This window comes from Motacilla alba, chromosome 5 (genome assembly GCF_015832195.1).
Source record: "Motacilla alba alba isolate MOTALB_02 chromosome 5, Motacilla_alba_V1.0_pri, whole genome shotgun sequence".
In the NCBI taxonomy this organism is placed as follows: Eukaryota; Metazoa; Chordata; class Aves; order Passeriformes; family Motacillidae; genus Motacilla; species Motacilla alba.
In genome coordinates, this window is record NC_052020.1 from 7666244 (window position 1) to 7683239 (window position 16996).

At 39.9% G+C, this 16996-nt stretch overlaps 1 protein-coding gene across 10 annotated transcripts in view; it reads right to left on the reverse strand.

The window, feature by feature from the left end:
• Window positions 1–16996, reverse strand: part of SHANK2 (SH3 and multiple ankyrin repeat domains 2) — a 278701-nt gene that overhangs the window by 206250 nt on the left and 55455 nt on the right. For 9 of the 10 annotated variants that reach the window (XM_038139490.1, XM_038139489.1, XM_038139488.1 and 6 more), the window contains one exon: window positions 9876–9942. In XM_038139490.1, coding sequence (XP_037995418.1) covers window positions 9876–9942 — 67 coding nt within the window. Of the gene's footprint in view, window positions 1–6631; window positions 8437–9875; window positions 9943–16996 lie in introns of those variants that run through there. The other variant, XM_038139493.1, reaches the window with a different exon arrangement.

Genomic DNA, 16996 nt, shown 5'->3' on the forward strand with positions numbered 1-16996 from the left:
CTCTAAGAAATGCAATCTCACAGACAGATCTTCCCCTTTATTTTCCTGTAATAATATCATAGCAGTTTTCTCTAGCTATTTACAATCTCTTCGTTCCCTTCACAGCTTTTCCAAGCCATGGAACGAAGAATTATGTAAAAATAGGCCACAAGAAACCAGACACACTTGATCTGCACAGCAAAAATAGAGCTCTTTAGCACCTGGCATTCTCAAGAGTGGTAATGAAGCTGGCAAGATAAGCCAGGCTTTGACCCAAAATAAAAAGCTTAGCCCTCACAAGAAGGACAAATTTCAACTAACACAAAAAATTCTGTCTTTCGGTGTCTTGCAAGGTGTGACCCCAGACATCTGGACAAGCAGAGGGATTGGGCTGACCACAGGTGGGAAATGCAGGAAGAAGACAACCAGCACACATGAAAACATTAATTTTAGCCTGTCACAATCCCTGAGGGCAAATTACAAAAACCCCCTGATGCCTGCAATCCCAGGGGTGCTCATGGCTGAGGGGGAAGCCAAAAGAAAGGAAAGGGACTCAAAGGACAAGCCAACAAGCCTGCACTTGTAAGGATTTTTTCAGGAGCAACAAATAAATTCTTCAGGATAAATAAGGGATCTGTGTTGAATTACAGATTTGATGAGGCACATTTAAAACTGAAAACGCATCACAGAGTTTATGTTAAATTTTGCTACCTCAGATGTTCCAAAGAGATGGCAAGAGGCTGTTTCCCAAGATGAAAATGCTATAATGTGAAAGATTATGCAGAGAGAATGGAAGTTTTTAAAGTAATGGGGCTTCTGGTATGAGAACACATAGGAGGAGGAACAAAATCTGGACTTCTGGAGTCAGCAGAAGTATATAACAAAAACCAGAGATACCTCTACATATACACAGATAATACAGTCTTAATGCTGTAAATCTTCAATTCAATAAATCTTTTGTTGTTTTCATTCAGCAGGGTTTTCACTTAATTAGAGCCACTTGGCTGATATTTACTTTGCAACTTTTTCTGAATCAAGGTAGCATCATAATTCTGTCTTTTATGAACAATTCTGAGCAATTACTTCAGCAACACCACCTAGAAAATGGAAGAAAATACAGGCTTTTGGCTTTAAGAGCTGAAATTATCAAGATGTATAGAACGGAAAAGTAAAAAAAAAAAATCAAAACAGAATGGAGATTTGCTAAGGGAACAACCTTGTTGGGCATCACAAGGTATCCCAGGCCAGGCAAGGCATCCAGCAGTGAAATAAAATAGGAGGAATAAAAACCTCCAAACCCAGCTCATTAAAAGGGAGAGGGAGAGACAAAAGATTCAAGTAGCATCATTAGGTTTGGATTCCCTGGAATCTCCGTCCAAGATCCTAAGCAGACCTGATTCAAATACTTGAAGTGTTTACTCTGAAATTGTCTTCCACAGTGTGACAAGACCTTGACTGCAAAAGCTGCATCTTACCCTGAACTCCACAGGAAAGACTCAGAGCCAGCCCAGGAGATTGAGATATAAATGGAGTGACAGCAGCAGCGTGAGATATTGTGAGCAGTGTGAAATACAGTGTGAAATATTACACTCATTACAAAGCCCTGCGCTCCAAAGCCTGTCCCTTTATCAAGCCTCATCTATAATTTGACAACAAACAGGCTTCAGGGATGATACTATTTCCTTTTAAAGAGGCTGAATATTACCAGATCAATTTTCACAAAGTTATGACAGGAGTATCTTGTTATTAAAATCAGAGTATTTATGAGGCATTACAACAAATTTCTTCAGTGAAGCTTCGCTTCTTAAATTGTCAAACCATTGTATATTGAACAGAAAATATAGCATCAACTTCATTCCTATAAATAATGTAGGTTGACTGAAAACTGGTATGTTGAGCTGTTAAAAACTATGTCAATGTAAATTCAGCATAATAGAAAGAGGAGTTGCAAGTAAGGGAGTCAATGTAAATAAAAGCAAACAGGAATTAGCAATTACATAGTCCAATATTAGCAATTGAATAGTCCAACTTAACCCTTTTCAAGTTTATTTGAACCAATCTAAAAGTGAGATAGTAGCCTTGAAATCATGCAAATATTTAGTTTTATATTCATAGGAATGTTTTTTTTTTAAATACAAATGTTTGTTTCATACAATTGGAAAATTAATAAAATTATATGTATATTTGGAAGGCTTTCCTCATCCACACCAAATTTTTCCATGGATGTTCCTGCCTTCCTCACATGGGAGTTACATCGAACTGATTTTTTTTTTCCATAAAGGAATGATGGCACATAAAAATCCACATACTCACAAGTTACAAACCCAGTCCTGTGCCATCACGCTTACCTTCGTGATCTACTTTTAGCCTAATTACAGAAAGGAAATTATTGGGTGCATGAAGAGGATTGTGATGAAGTGCTCAGCATAAGGACCTACATTACACTCAGAGTTTCATGGGGTTTAATTTTCCCTTCTCTCCCCTTTTTTCTTTTGGAGTTTTTAGTTTTTTGGGGTGGGTTTTGGGGTATTTGGTGAGGGGTCTGTTTGCTAGGGTTTTTTAATTAATCTCTGCATTTACTTTGGGAAGCATAGGAATTTTCTTCAGGAATCATTCCTGACGATTTTCCTGACTATTTTTAACAATCTCTATTTTCCCTTTTTTTTTTTTTTTTTTTTTTCAATCTAGCATTTATTTCATGTGCTTTCATCTCTTTTTTCTGTGTTCTCACCATTGTAAATGGAAGGAATAGAGAGCCCTGGGAGCCTCCACACATCTCTTTCCCCACTTGTCCTACCTCTATTTTTGACCTGGCTCCTCTGCTCCGCTGTTAGAAATCCTGCATTTGACACCATCTTAGAGAGCTCTTCAGGCTCATGCGGAAAAATGATTCAAAGAAACCACATTAACTTTTGAGGAACACCAGAACTCTCTGGGAGGCTCTTCAAACAGTTTTGCTTCTGTAGCATCCTTTACTGGGCAGCCTGATATCTCAGATGTGCATTGACGCATCCCTTATCTCAGCAACCGTTGGTTTCCTAATATCCTAATTTTTGTGTGGCCAGCCAAACCCTCCTGTTTTGTTACACGGAGACCTAGATAGCTATATGTATAGATATAGACACAATATCATGATTGAAATGCACAGATCACATATTTCCAATAGGCACGGCCTCTTGAAAAAGGCACAATGACAGCAAATTTAGGGATACCGATTTTAGTGGAGCCTGAGAAGAGTTTGGCAGAGGGTGCCTCAGATAATGCTGATCAAACTGCAGTAGAAATAAACCCCACCATAAACGTGGTGGTTTCCTATATCTCATTTAAACCTCAGAGTTTTTCCTCTCCAATATTTCAGCTCTGAGTTGCCCAGGAAAGAAAATGTGGCACTGACACAGCACAGTTGAAGAGTCTCAGCCACACTCAGGGTCCAGCTGCAGCAGCCAGAGTGATTTCAGAAACAACTTATGTCTGTTCAAAGAAGGGGTGATCAACTCCAGAACTACAAAAGGATCCAGCCCCACCAGATCACAAGACCAGGACTCAGTTTTCCAAATCCCATTTACAGAATTGCAGGTCTTTAGCAAGGCAAAATGTTTTTCCTGGTTCTAATCCAGTTCAAATGGGAGTTAGCTAATATAAAAGCTGTAATGTGCACCATGACAAGGTCAGACAGCATGATCACATAAACCTCTTCCTGTTTTGTCATCTGTGATCTATAAAACTGAAACAGAGGTGACTGAACACACTTCAGGTCAGAGATAAACTCAAAAGTACTATTTTCTTTTTACAACCCCTCAGCCAAATGCAACTCCTTAACTAATTCTAGCTTCTCTTGTGTCCCAAAGACATCCTCGTGTAGGATCAGGCACCAGGCTGAATCTGAATCCCTCAGATTCCTGAGGGATGGGTCATCTGCTGACCATTTCCAGTGCTTCCAAGGGGAGCTACTGGGATCAGAAGGATCCAGCTGCCAGGCTGAACAACATTGTGAGTTTCACTCACAGAGATTAACTGAAAACCATGATTGGAAGTTCCAGTTTGGCTGAAATATTAGTTCAGAATTGCAGCATTTGAGGGCTTTGGGGTACTTGCACTGCTGTCTGCTCCCAACTTGACCCTTGGCTGCATAGTGAGTTCAATGGCACTATCCTTTTATGGACTCCACTCGAATTTTGAGGACAGTACATTCCACTAAATTAGTTTTTGTAAAGCAAGAAATCAACCTTATTCATTTGGTAATTTGTTTGATATACAAAAGTACATTCTATTTTTGTCCCCATCAGAGCCACTGCCACTGGCATCCTCAAATCACTTTTTCTACTTGTGTTTTATGGCTTTATTTCTTTTTTAATTCCATGACTTGTGCTAGTTCTGTACATGGCCTCTTATTTTATTTCCCTGTACAGTCCCTCAGAGAGGTCAAGACAGTGAACACTATTTTTAAAAAAAACACCAAGGGGAAAAAAGCCACTACGAGTGAAAGGATGGTGTCTTAGAGCAGCCAAAACTCTTGAAGGGCTTGGGAAAGGTTTCTGACCCGACTCTGAGGAAACAGCTCTGATGACAGGAATGCTGCTGAAAGCAGCACATTCCAACTGCTGGATACAATGGTCCCAGCCTGGAAGGTGTGGAGAAGGTGAGAGACATTTCTGCTGAGGAGCAGCCAGTGGACTGGCAGCTGGCTGAAAGCCAGATTTGGGGGAGGCAGGAGCTACAGGTCCTGGAAATGCTTCCAGCCCTTTGGATCTGAGAGTAAAGATTGGGGCAAGGCTCAAACACAGAGCAATCCCCCCCTTCCTTTCCCCTGCCACCCTCCCAGGCATCTGCAGGGGATGTGCCAGCGTGACCCGCAGCCACTGCTCAGCCCAGAGTTCTGCCTGAGACCAAAAGTAGCTCAAGGGCACTGGAAGCAGCCTGGGATCCCTCCAGTGGGTTATTTTTGGCTCAAGTGCCAAGCTCTTCTGGTTCAGTCTGTAAAATAAAGCCTAGGAGGAGTAGCTGTGGCAGGCGTTGCCTACCTGGCAGGTGGCAAGGACACACTGCAGGCTGGTCTCCAAAAGCAGGCCAGAGCATCCTGCAATCAGCTGTACTCAAAGCAGCACTTACACATGGCACCAGCTCTCTCCTCGCCTTCCTCCTCAGAATTTCAAGCAAGCCTCAGAAATGGTCTCACCACAGAATTTGCACACCTCAGCCTGCAGCCCTTGTTATATGCACAGAATACACCCAAGTTCAAAGGCCAAGAGCCACCAGCTTCTGAAAATGAAGTTTAAACTTTGAAATAGAGCAAATTACTGTATGGTTTTGCACCAATGCACACACAGAAATAACTAACTTGTGATCAAAGGAAAAGGAAAAGCATGGTAAGTTTTTCAAGCTCTGCCCTACATTTCAGTATGTAATTACATTAACACACAATTCCCAGTTTTCCAATTTGTTTGCTGCCACATAGCAAGACTGAGTACAGGAAATTCTGTTTCTTGCAACCATTCAGAGGAAAACAGAGAAATAATAGCAACAGATTTATTTCATACCAACCAATATTTGTTTGCTTGTAACCCAGCCTAAACATCATTAATGCAAAGGGGTGTTTTTCTATGAACACAGAAGTAATTATTCGTTTAGCACAGATATTTGAAAGAAATTGCAAAAGGAACACAGGATTATGATATTCTACCGCATAATATGCATTTAAAACGTGGGAAATTCACACCTCAGTGGTTTTGCCATCCAGATTACATAGATATCATTCTTTTTCCACATTAAATGCTCACTAACATTTGAAACAGGTAATGTTACTCCCAAATGACAACTGCACAGGGCTACAATAGATGTTTCTGTCCCTTTTGCTTCTATTAAATAACAAGGGTTAAAAATAGAACAAGTCACTGCACACTGCCGACAGTTTTGTAGATTTTCCTTTTGCTTTGCTGCCTTTTCCTCTTTCTGCTGTTATCTGTCTCAATCTGATTTCCCTCAGCTTGAGGAGTATTCTGCAGGCATTTGATTGATGAAAATCAAAATTACTGAACCATTCCCCAAACCCAAATAAATAAGTAAACAAACAGAATATTCCTTGGGCTGGCCAGCATTTAATAGCAACACTTGCAGCTGAAAAACCAAGATTGCTGACCTCAATCACTCTCATCTAATTAAAGAAAATTAGTTAGAAAAGCAATTCTACCACAAACAAGCTAATATCCTCGTGTTCTGAAATACCTGCTCTGCTTATTCCACAAGAAAATTACATTCCTTATATTTACAGTCACAATGCCAGTTTAAAAACCCACATTTTTACTCATACTCAAAAAATGTTTCATTTCAAAGCAATTTTTCTATGTGGAATGTGTCTACAGACTGTATTAGCAGATTTTCAAAATTATCAAAATAAAAACACCCATGTGAAAGCGCAGACAAACCATCACACACACACATCTCTCTGCATAATTATAGAGGAATACAGGAACTCTGACTTGAAGCCTAGCAACAGTATCCAAGTATTAGTTAGTCTGCTAATCAACTACCAAAAACTCACACACCAGCTCAATGTGCTTCATTTTCCTAAAGCAAACAAAAAAACAGACAAAAGAATCCTATCACTCCTGGCTCCAGAGCTGCTGAAGGACAAGATGCACAATAGAAAACAAACCTTGTTCACTTGAAGAAGAACAACCCATGTCATTTAGTCCGCCTGAAAATTCATCCCATCACAAAGAACCAAGGCAAAAGAGAGATTTAAAAATAGGTTATCCAAGTCAAAGGATTATCAGCTTGCAACATACTTAATATCTGCATATCTGTATGTAATGAAAGCTTCAAAATTCTTACATATATGATTGGGTTTTGTACCTCCATCCTATAGAAGCCATAGTAAATTCTGTACAGCAAATGCTTCCTAAATCTGCTGTGCTCATTTACTCACAGACAGCTGCAGGCTGGATGAAAACAATCAGGGATTAACTTTTCTATTCATCACATCTTTTAATCCATTACTTTCTCTTAGTTTGCAATAAATAAGTGCATAAAGTTAAATATAAAAGTGCTATGGTTAGTTAAAAGAAAAAAAGTTTAAAAGGGACACTATTACTATTATTATGAAATATTTTTAATGGTGTGCAACTGCTGTACATCAGGGGTAAGTGTAAGGTCTTCCTGAAAGCAGAAAAGAAGATGCAACAATAGTCACTGGGCTGGGATACACTTCTGGGTCCCAAAGACTTCCAAAATATCCAATAACTAAAATAAGCTACTCTGGTGCTGTTATTTTCTGTCAAAAAAAAATAAATTTGGGGGCATGATGAATTGAAATAATCTGAGAAGCCACACTAAGCATCTCATACTGCTTGTAAAACAAGTTTCTAAGTACCTTATGGTAATAGGGTTTCTTGCTTTATGAAAAATACTATCGTGATTTGTTTCAAATAGGATTACTTTTTAAATGATACGGCAATTTCCATTCACCTTTCAAACATCTGCCATGAAAACAAAAGGGATTCCCTCATAAAAGATAAATATAATGAAATCTGGATCTTGTTTTTAATCCTTTATGGGCATCTCTTTTTTTTTTCTGTCCTTGGATTCCTTTATCTTCTCTGTTTGATTCAGTCTTACAAAATGGCCTCATCCCAGCCCAGAGTAAGAACTTTCCTGGTGGAATCAGCCAGGGGGGGTTTTACTGGACTAAAGCCACAAGAACCCCTTGTCAGGCTTTTTCTTTTTATGTTTATTCACATTACTCCATGGGACATTATCCTCACCTTTTTTGGCTCTAAAATATTTTTTATATTTTTCTTCTTTTTCCAGAACAGCCAGAAGTCTTATGACTGTTGCAAAGAAGCAAATTCTATATATGCCTTGTTTTCACATCTATCTGATGCAAAAGTGCTTAACAACTAAATTAAAAGAAGGAGGAAGAACAATCTTGATGGGATTCGATCTGTAGGACAAAGATTTAGTGGCTTTGATGTAAATCAGAATTTTCTATTTCTAAAATAGAGTCTAAAATAATTACAAAGTACAAAGAGATTGGGATTATTAAATGAACCTAAAATAATAACAAGTTTTAATGAACTAGTTTGATATCAAAATTCAGAATCTAAACAAAAATACACTTTCTGAGAGATGAGTGATTAAAAGTTTCTCAAGAGACTTGATAGTATGAATAGTCCTCATCTTCCCGAGGATACTTCCCAAGCTCTTCACTATTCCTTCCCCCTTCACTGCCTCTAAGGAGGTGCATTACTCAAGTGATAAATTTTGGAATACATCCAAAATTATAGGAACACAGTGGGTAACTAGACAAGCACAAGAAGCAAAAGCCAACTTGCTGAAGCTGAAAAGCTGACATCACTCTGCACATTCATCATCACAGCAGCTCTCAGGTTTTCTGCTCAGGATTTGGTTCTTTGATTTACTCTTCTTTTTTTTTGCTTCACTGGGAGACACTCCAAAAATAGACATTTCAACAACTTCATTTTTCATAAACAATAAAACCTAAAGGACAAATGTCCAGCTCAATTAAATTAGGTGGGAAGAAATAACATAATGTAATGTTTATCCTGTAAGACAAATTTATTAATTTAAACAGTCATGCTCAATCCACCGTAGTGCAAAAATGGCGAGTGAATAATGGAAGTACAAATATTTTTCAGTTGCAGAAATGGAGGCATCAGAAACATTTGGAGAATCTTCCCATAGAAAGTATTTACAAAGAATTTTTCTAGAAATCACCAAATCCTACATATCAGAAAAAAAAAACAAACCACATTACCCATATGTAAATATAAACAACAATAAGATGCTCAACCTAATAAGAATAACAAGTTCATTTTTAATTCTTGCTTTACAGATTATTAATAAATACAGATTTATGAAGAATTCTTATTTGGAAAGGAACTATCCCATTATCCCAGGGAAAAAAAAAACAAAAACTCTTCCAGACTGTCTCTGAACTTTTATGCAGAAGTTATGACTTTGGGGCATTTTGCCCTCAGTTTTCTCAGTGCACATTTCAAGAGCTGAAAGTGCTACAAGAACTTACATTACAAAACCTTCAACCATATCCCTGCAGATCATATGCAACAAGGAAGGGAAAGGGAAAGTAGTCCTTAATCCACATCCTTAGTTTTATATTTCATGTCAGCTGGCCTAATTTCCCATATAAATGAAATGCTCAAGTCAGAGATTTGCCTTGCTCAGTTAAATCAGTGCAGGCGACTACACAGAGCCTCCCGCTGCAAAAGAAATGCCTTTTTTGTTCAACTTCAGGATATTTCTCTGGAACTTTGATGAAGTTGAATTAAAGCATTTTAACCCATTTTGTTAAATGGGTACATTACTTGTATCAAACTGGCTTTTATTTTAATGGCAAATCTCTCTGCATAAAAAGATATTGAAAGAGCCTCCATTTTTTTTATCAGGGAACCTTAAGGCCCTTAATCCCACCGAACTCAGTGAGAGGGAATACTTTCTTGGATATGGGGAGTTGGCTTCTACCATATATTCATTTAATTATAGAGAGGCATCTTTCTCCATTTTCATCTTTTGGTCAATTATTCCTATTTGGGAGCTGCTTTAGGTGAGGCCAAAACAACCTGCAAGAGCCAATTTGGCTCTTCCAGGGAAGTGGATGTGTATTTAGTTTATTACAAACTGACTGATTTATGCTCAGAAAGCGCCTACCACTCACCACATTTTCCTCTACAGAGTATATTTTTGAAAACATTTCAGCTTTTTCCCCATCTGCATTTTTTAGAAGAGTTACTTTTCAAACCTCCCTGAAATGTCAGCAGCCCTGTGGTTATATCTCACATAGAATCAGCTTTAACATCTTTGCAAAATCCTGGCACAAACAAGCACAACTTATTTTCAGAGTCTGTAAATATTTTGCTTACCAATATCAGCTTCCCTGTGATTCTTGATGTATTCAGCAAGCTCAAAATTTCCCGCTATTATAGCCACCTAAAGGGGTGTAAAATAGGCACAATTAATATGTTGTCATCCCTTGTTAAGAAGGAAAATGTTACATCACTGACAAACATCAGGCAGAGATATTTTCATTTCACTAAATGGAGCGGTTCTGTGTTACTTGCATTCTGCAATACATAGCTGAAACACCGATACAACACTGAAACAGCAAGAAATGAGATCTTAATCTGTTTGTAAGAGCGCTGCCAGTGCCCCAGCTGCCCATTTCCCAGGAATGCTGGGATGGTGGCAGCCTCAGGAGGCTGCTGGAAGAGCTGCTGCTCTTCACATGGTGGCAGTCCAAGGCAGCAGTGAACATTAAGCACAGCATCCCCAAAGCTCTGGGAGCTGGACTGGTGTGTGGGGACTGCTGCAGGAGAGACACACCGAAGATATTACCTCCCTTTAATTGCTCCTGCCTCACTCCTTACCTGAGCAATAAAAACAGGAGCTGAAATGCAAAGTACACGAGAGAGCCGAGGACCGAGAGTTACCAGTATTCGGGTACCACTAAGGCACCAAAAATCACACTGAAAGAGAGGGACTGGCAAAGGTTATGCATATGTATAGAGTTTAAAATGTCTAAATACATTGAGTTCTAAATTAACAATTTTCTTTTTCATTTATTTCCTGATTGTTGAACACAGATCTGAATTCCCATTTCAACAGACATAAAAAGAAAAGCATCTCCAACGGGTGTGAGGGAAGCAATTCAATTTTGCCATTGCTGGCCTCTCCATTTTTCTTCTTCTCCTCTTTTTGCCCTGAATATCAAGGAATTGCCTTTTCTGGCTCCATTTTGCAGCTCTGACACATCCTGTTCTCTAGTGGATTTCCTGATGTATGTGCAAGACATAAGCTGGGCTGGCCTTTCTCATAGAAACTTCTGCATCTACAGGGTACAGCTTAAAAAAAAATGGAAAAAAAATCTTGCTATAGGATTCTCTTGGATGTAGGACTGTATCCAAGAGAGTCAGACATGAGAAATTATTAAAAACTCCATGCAAATTTCTGAGCTGATGACCAAGAAAAATTAAGTGCTGGTTTGTACCTCTCCACATATGAAGAACGATGCAAAGGAAGACTTAAATGGTCTTTGGGAGTGTATGAAGTACAGTTAATGTCAGCAATATCTTGGAATTTAACAAGCAAAAGATCTTGTTTCTGCACTCAGCCTAGGAAATTGAATGGGCAATTTTATTTACCAGTAACCAAAACAAACTAATATGGAAATCCCTGAAATTAAAGACTTTGCACTCAAGCTGCGGCTCCCTCATCACTGGCAGTTTCACAGGCTGGATGGGGCCTGGGATAGTGGAAGGTGTCCCTGCCCATGGCAAGGAGTGGATCTGGGTGACTTTAAGGTCCTTCCCAACTCAAACCATTCTGGGATTCTGTGATCAGTGAGGTTGGACACAAGCAGGTTAATGTACTAACACCTCAACACCGTCTAAAACCATCCATCTGAAAATTACTATTTTAAACAATGGTAAGCCAACCTTTATTCCAGAAGCCCCTCCAGAGTAAAACAGTTTCTCAGCATGGATGACACCACAGAATCTGGCCCCCAGCCTCCTCTGTGCAGCCCTGAAGCGCAGCTCATGATTCTCCCTGGCAAACAGCACTAGGAAACCAACAGCAGAGCTGTACTAATCTTCTCTTTAACTTCTAATTTTGCAGCCTGGCTGGCTCCAGGTTCATAACAGCAACATTCGTGTGCAGCTCTGAGGTTTTCTCTTCATTGTAAGCAAGCGGTAATACTTCTCTCTGATGTTACCCCCAATTAGCAGTAAAATTCCAGCAAGGGGAGGAATTCAGCAGTGACAGGCAGCTTGCTAGACAGCAGCCATGGTACTGAAATGAAAGAATTTTTGATACCGAGCAGATTTTAAACCTCAAGTATAAACATGCTCTTCAAGTGCTAAACCCATTTTATTACTTGGAAAAAAATAAAAAGATATTTCCAGATAACTAAGAGACAGCTTGACAGGGAATTGTTCCCGTATTTGCTTCTGAACCAAGCAGTAGATTCAGCAAGCTCAAGGAACCATTTTTCTCAATTTAATTCACTTCGATGCGCTAAAAACAGTATGTAAAATCCTTACAGAAAAATGAAGGAAAGATATGTTAAGATCTAAGGAAAGCAAGGAAAAGTTAAAAAGTACAAATATTTCTTGGCATAACATCAATGCACTTCCCTTGAATTTGATGGGTAAAATGTGTGGGAGAAAATGAAGTCAGAGCAAAATCTGAAAGACACAAAATTATACTCATTCAACTTGTACAGTTACAAACCACAAAGCATGGCAACCTTAGCCCTTCTTCCACATAATTTTGGTCTTAAACCAAAATTATAGTGAGTTCACATGAAAATATAAATGTGAATACATTAGGACAAGTGAATGGTCTTCACAAGATCCAGAGCTGGAACCAAGAGAAGGTGGTAGAAATTCTCTCCTTGATCAAGTACCTAAATCAGAGACCAACTAAAGCTCTACATTTGTACTAAATTTCTTTGTACTTTAGAAATAAATAGTAATGCAGCACCTTGGCAGAAAATACTAGAGTTTGATTCTCTCCATGCTTCATAATTTACGTGGTTTTAAATAGCCATAGTTTGCTTTTCAGGATGTTCCGTAGACAAGTGCTAGATTTAAAATTAAGAGGTTATGGCAGGAAAGAAGGTTTTGTTTGAGGTTTCTTTTGATCACAAGACATCTCCTCTTGGCAGTGAAAAAGTAGCACAGCCAGCAAAACTGCAGCAAAAGTTTGCTTCCAATTCCAGTAGGAACTGGATTCCAGTCATCAAAATGCATCACGTGCGTGTTTACAGACACGAAATCGCCAAGAAAGGCTGGAGGTAGCACTTTACAACTGGAGGCTATCTACCAACTCTGTTATGCTGAAGCTTCAAAAATTGCAGCTTTTCTAAAACTGCATATGCAGCAGTCTTGCCATAATTCTGGTTCTTACATTCCTGCAGCAAATGTCCTTTCATGTCATCCTCTTGGCATTTATCTCACATCAAAAGTCGGTGTCTCCTCAGCCACATTACTCTGCAAACCTGATAAAACCTGGTTCTGCATCTTGTACCAAATAAAAGCATCACTCACACACAATTTGAACTAAAACCTGCTTTGTGCTTTGCCATGATTTTAAAGGGTGTCTTTATTTTGCATCCAGAATCAGAAAGAGTTCACCTGCAGGGTCCCAGCATGGTGTCAATCAAAGCCCAGCAGAAAAGCCTGACTCAGTAATTCAGTGCTTTTGAACCCAAACTAGGATTTTTGTCTGCTGCAGACATTTGGTTGGGAGCCCTGCCACATTCTACTGTACAGAGAGCAGAAATTATCTTGTTGGGGTTTTTTTTAATCAGCATTAGAGGCAATTTTATATGAATGACAGTAACCAAAGTGAATCACTTATCAGCTCCCTCCCAAGCTTAATTGACCCCACTAAGGCTGTTGACACAGGGACCTAATTATTACCAAATTACCTTTGATAACACACATGTCTGGCCTGGGTAAGTCTGCCACAGGGAAGCAAGCAGAAAGTAAAGCTAAGCAGGAAGATGGATCTTGGTAGGAGGCAACTGATACAAAATAAAAAGAGAGAATAAAAGCATGCTGCTGGACAGTGGCTCCTCCTATTCCCACAATGATCTGCCTCCAGCAGGACAAAACTTAATGGAGTGCCCAAAACAGGTCCCAGCTGGGACACCCTGAAGCACAAAGCCATGGGATGAACAACTTGCTGGAGCAGAGCCAGGAGCTGGCCGTCGCTCAGTGTGTGTAACAGGGAGCTTGACCAGAAGGGTTGTGCTTCCAGAGGCATTTCCTGTGCCTGGGGAGAAGCAGAGCTGTCACAGACACCCCAGTGTCTCACAGACAGATGTTTCTTCCAAGCGATGCAAGGTTCCAGGGCCTTGCTGTTCGCCACGGCAGGCAGTGCCAGATGCTCTCCTGCCAAGCCAAGGGAGGAAGAGAAGGAGTTTAATTGACACTTGGCCAGTTGCTACGGGTGGTAACCAAGGGACAGCTCAGCCGAGTGCAAACCTCGATGAATGAAGCAGCTGCGAGGCAGGGACTGGGAGGGAGCAGGCAGGAGGTGGGAGCATCCCAGCACTTCTACTCCAGCACTGGGCAAGGAGCAACACCCTCCACGCTGACACCTTCACAAGTGGGCTCTTGCTCCTGACAGATCATCCTCATCCCTGGTTTTCTGATATTCACAGTCAGAAATACTCCTTCTGGATAAAGGCACCTTCACAACTGGAGCTCTTTCTTCTGACAGATCATTCTCAGTCCTGGCTTTCTGATATTCGCAGTCAGAAACAATCCCTCTGGATAAAGGCACTGTTTAAGTTGCCTTTCAGGAGTAAATTCAGAAATTAAATATTTGAGGCATCAAGTACTGCTTTTTCTGAATCATGTTCCCCAAAGAAACTTAGTTTAAATCACGGCAAATAAACTACTTTGTGTAAACAATGAAACTGGCCAGATGTCCTGTTACAGGTTTCAGTGTGACAGAGTTTCACAGTGTTTTCAGACTCTGCATCAGACAGAAGTAGCACTGACTCACCACCATCTCTCTGTTTAGTCACATAAATGCAGTTCTAAAGATATCAATTTACTTACATTCAAGTATTTACATTTTTTATGGGGATTAATACAGTTTTTTGTTCCTTTTGGGAAACTAGAAATTGTATTTACACTTTACCTGGCACTAACCTTTCACAACTGGTACTTTCCTGCTCTTGAAATTAACACAGATAGAGATTATATTAAATTAGAGCATGATTTTGTAGCCTGTTAACAAATACAATTTTAGAGCTTTATGGGCTAGCCCCTGAAAGGCAAACACCACAGCTAAATTACATTACCACTCTAGGGAACAAACTGCTCCACCCAAGGAGAAACAACAGAAAAAAGACAGAAATTGAAGCTGTCCCCTCTCAAATCAAGACAATGAACTTTGACAAACTTTCTGTGTGGGACTGGAGTGAGCCTCTTAGTCCATTAATGTTCCACTCAGTCCAGGCTTCTGCATTTCTGCTGCACATGCTTACATTTGAGAGACACAAAGCTCTGAAATGCAGAGCCTTTGGAGGGAGCAGAGGGAGCTGCAGGGTTGGAGCTGCCATTCACAGTGAGCACATAAAACATCATCACTTGCCACCTGCTTTTTCTCCCCCTTCTCTTCTCTTCCAGGCAATTACCCTTTCCTGAGGAAAGTGCATTTCATTATTCTTTCCTTCAGGGCTGATGTTTCACCTTTCTCTTGTCTCTGCCAGCCAGCAGTGTTTATCTAATGATGGCTTTTCCAGAAAGCTTGGCTTGGCAGCAAGCTCAGGCATGGTGCTGTACATTAAAGGAGGTAACTCCAGCCCAGAACAAAATGTGAATTACATCAGTGCAAATGCAGGTGGACAGACAGGACACTGAGGTAAATCTTCCCTACAGCTTTCTGTCTTCAGTGGGAACCACAAGAAAGAGGTCACACAACCCTGTTAATGAGACTGTAACCATCAGACTCCAGAAACTGCCTTCCACTTCAACCGCAGGCTCACAAAACCATAAATTTCTCATTCCATCAAGGATTATATTATTTTAACAATGAAAAAACACCACTCAAGCAGTCACAGGCATCACACAACAGGATTGACTATCAGCAGAGGCATGTGAGAAATTACCACAAGGGAATTTAGAAGGAAGCATTGGGATCACTTCCTTAATTAAAAGATTTTCAGAAATGCTGTTCCACATATCATAATCAGGATGTGTTTGCTTAGTATTAAAAATATATAATCACATTCCAATAACCACAGCTTTTGGAGATTGACACCTCTTTAATTTGATACAAAAATCCAATGGTGTTTACTGTGGGGCACTGGAAATGTAACATAGCTAAACTTCAACGTGTTTATTTTCTACCGTGTCCTCTGGAATGAAAAGCTTTCCTAACAAAGCCAAGAGGTACTTGGAGTCTAAAGCCACTTTGAATTTAGTCCCAGCACACCATCAAGCCCACAGCAGTCATCCCCAGGGACATCAGAAAGTTAAATTTAGGTTGTTAAGTGCCAAGACCCCATTCCCACGCGTGCCTGTGTAGCACACAGCAGCGAGAGACTCCATCCCTGATAAATGGTGACACAAAACCACCCAGCACACCCAGCAGACTCAAACAAAACCCATCCTAAATGGATCTGCATTAGCTGCTCTCACGTAGTGTGTGGATTTTATAACTCTCTCAGCGGGACAGATGGAGATCAGTTTGGAAAAGCAGGAAGCAATCTGTGTTCCGAATTTCTTTTCCATAGGTGTGGGATGGAAATGTATCGATCACCCAGTGCTGGTTCCTTATGCAGTTCCAGGAGCCTGCACTTGAAGAGATGTTTATTGATTCAAAGAGCACCACAAGTACCTGGAACTCGGAGTCCTTAGGAAAGGCATTCTCCTGTAACGCCTGAGCAAAACGTGAAAATGTGGAAAACATTGTTCTGAGCTCAAACCACAAGGACAACGCAGACCTCAGGCGTTGCCCATCAATGTTAAGAATTCCAAATGGGTCTCTCTCTGAACCAGCTGGAAAATCCTACACAATTGCCACAGCCATTATAACCTAACGCTGGACAATCACGAATTCCTTATTCCACTTCGCAAAAATCAAAGGGCAAAGTTTCACCCCACATTTTGTAGTTCCATGGATTGCAGTTGATTTTTGACTTTGAGGCTACGACACAGCAAAATAAAAGTAGCAGAAGCTTCTTGGTTCACCTCATTAAAAAATAAAACCAAATGCTTGATTAATATTCTATTAATACCACTAATTCCCTGTCTTTATCTAACAGTGCTGCTGAATACATAGAATATGAATGACATAAAACATGACCTCAAGGAGATACATATTCTTGCCTTATGGAGACACACATTTACACTCCAAAACTACATTAAAAAATAATCAATTCTGAAGCTGAGATGTAATACATCTATTTAGAAATTTGTCAGAAGCAAATCACTAGTTTAAGAAGTTTATGGTTGTGCAGTAT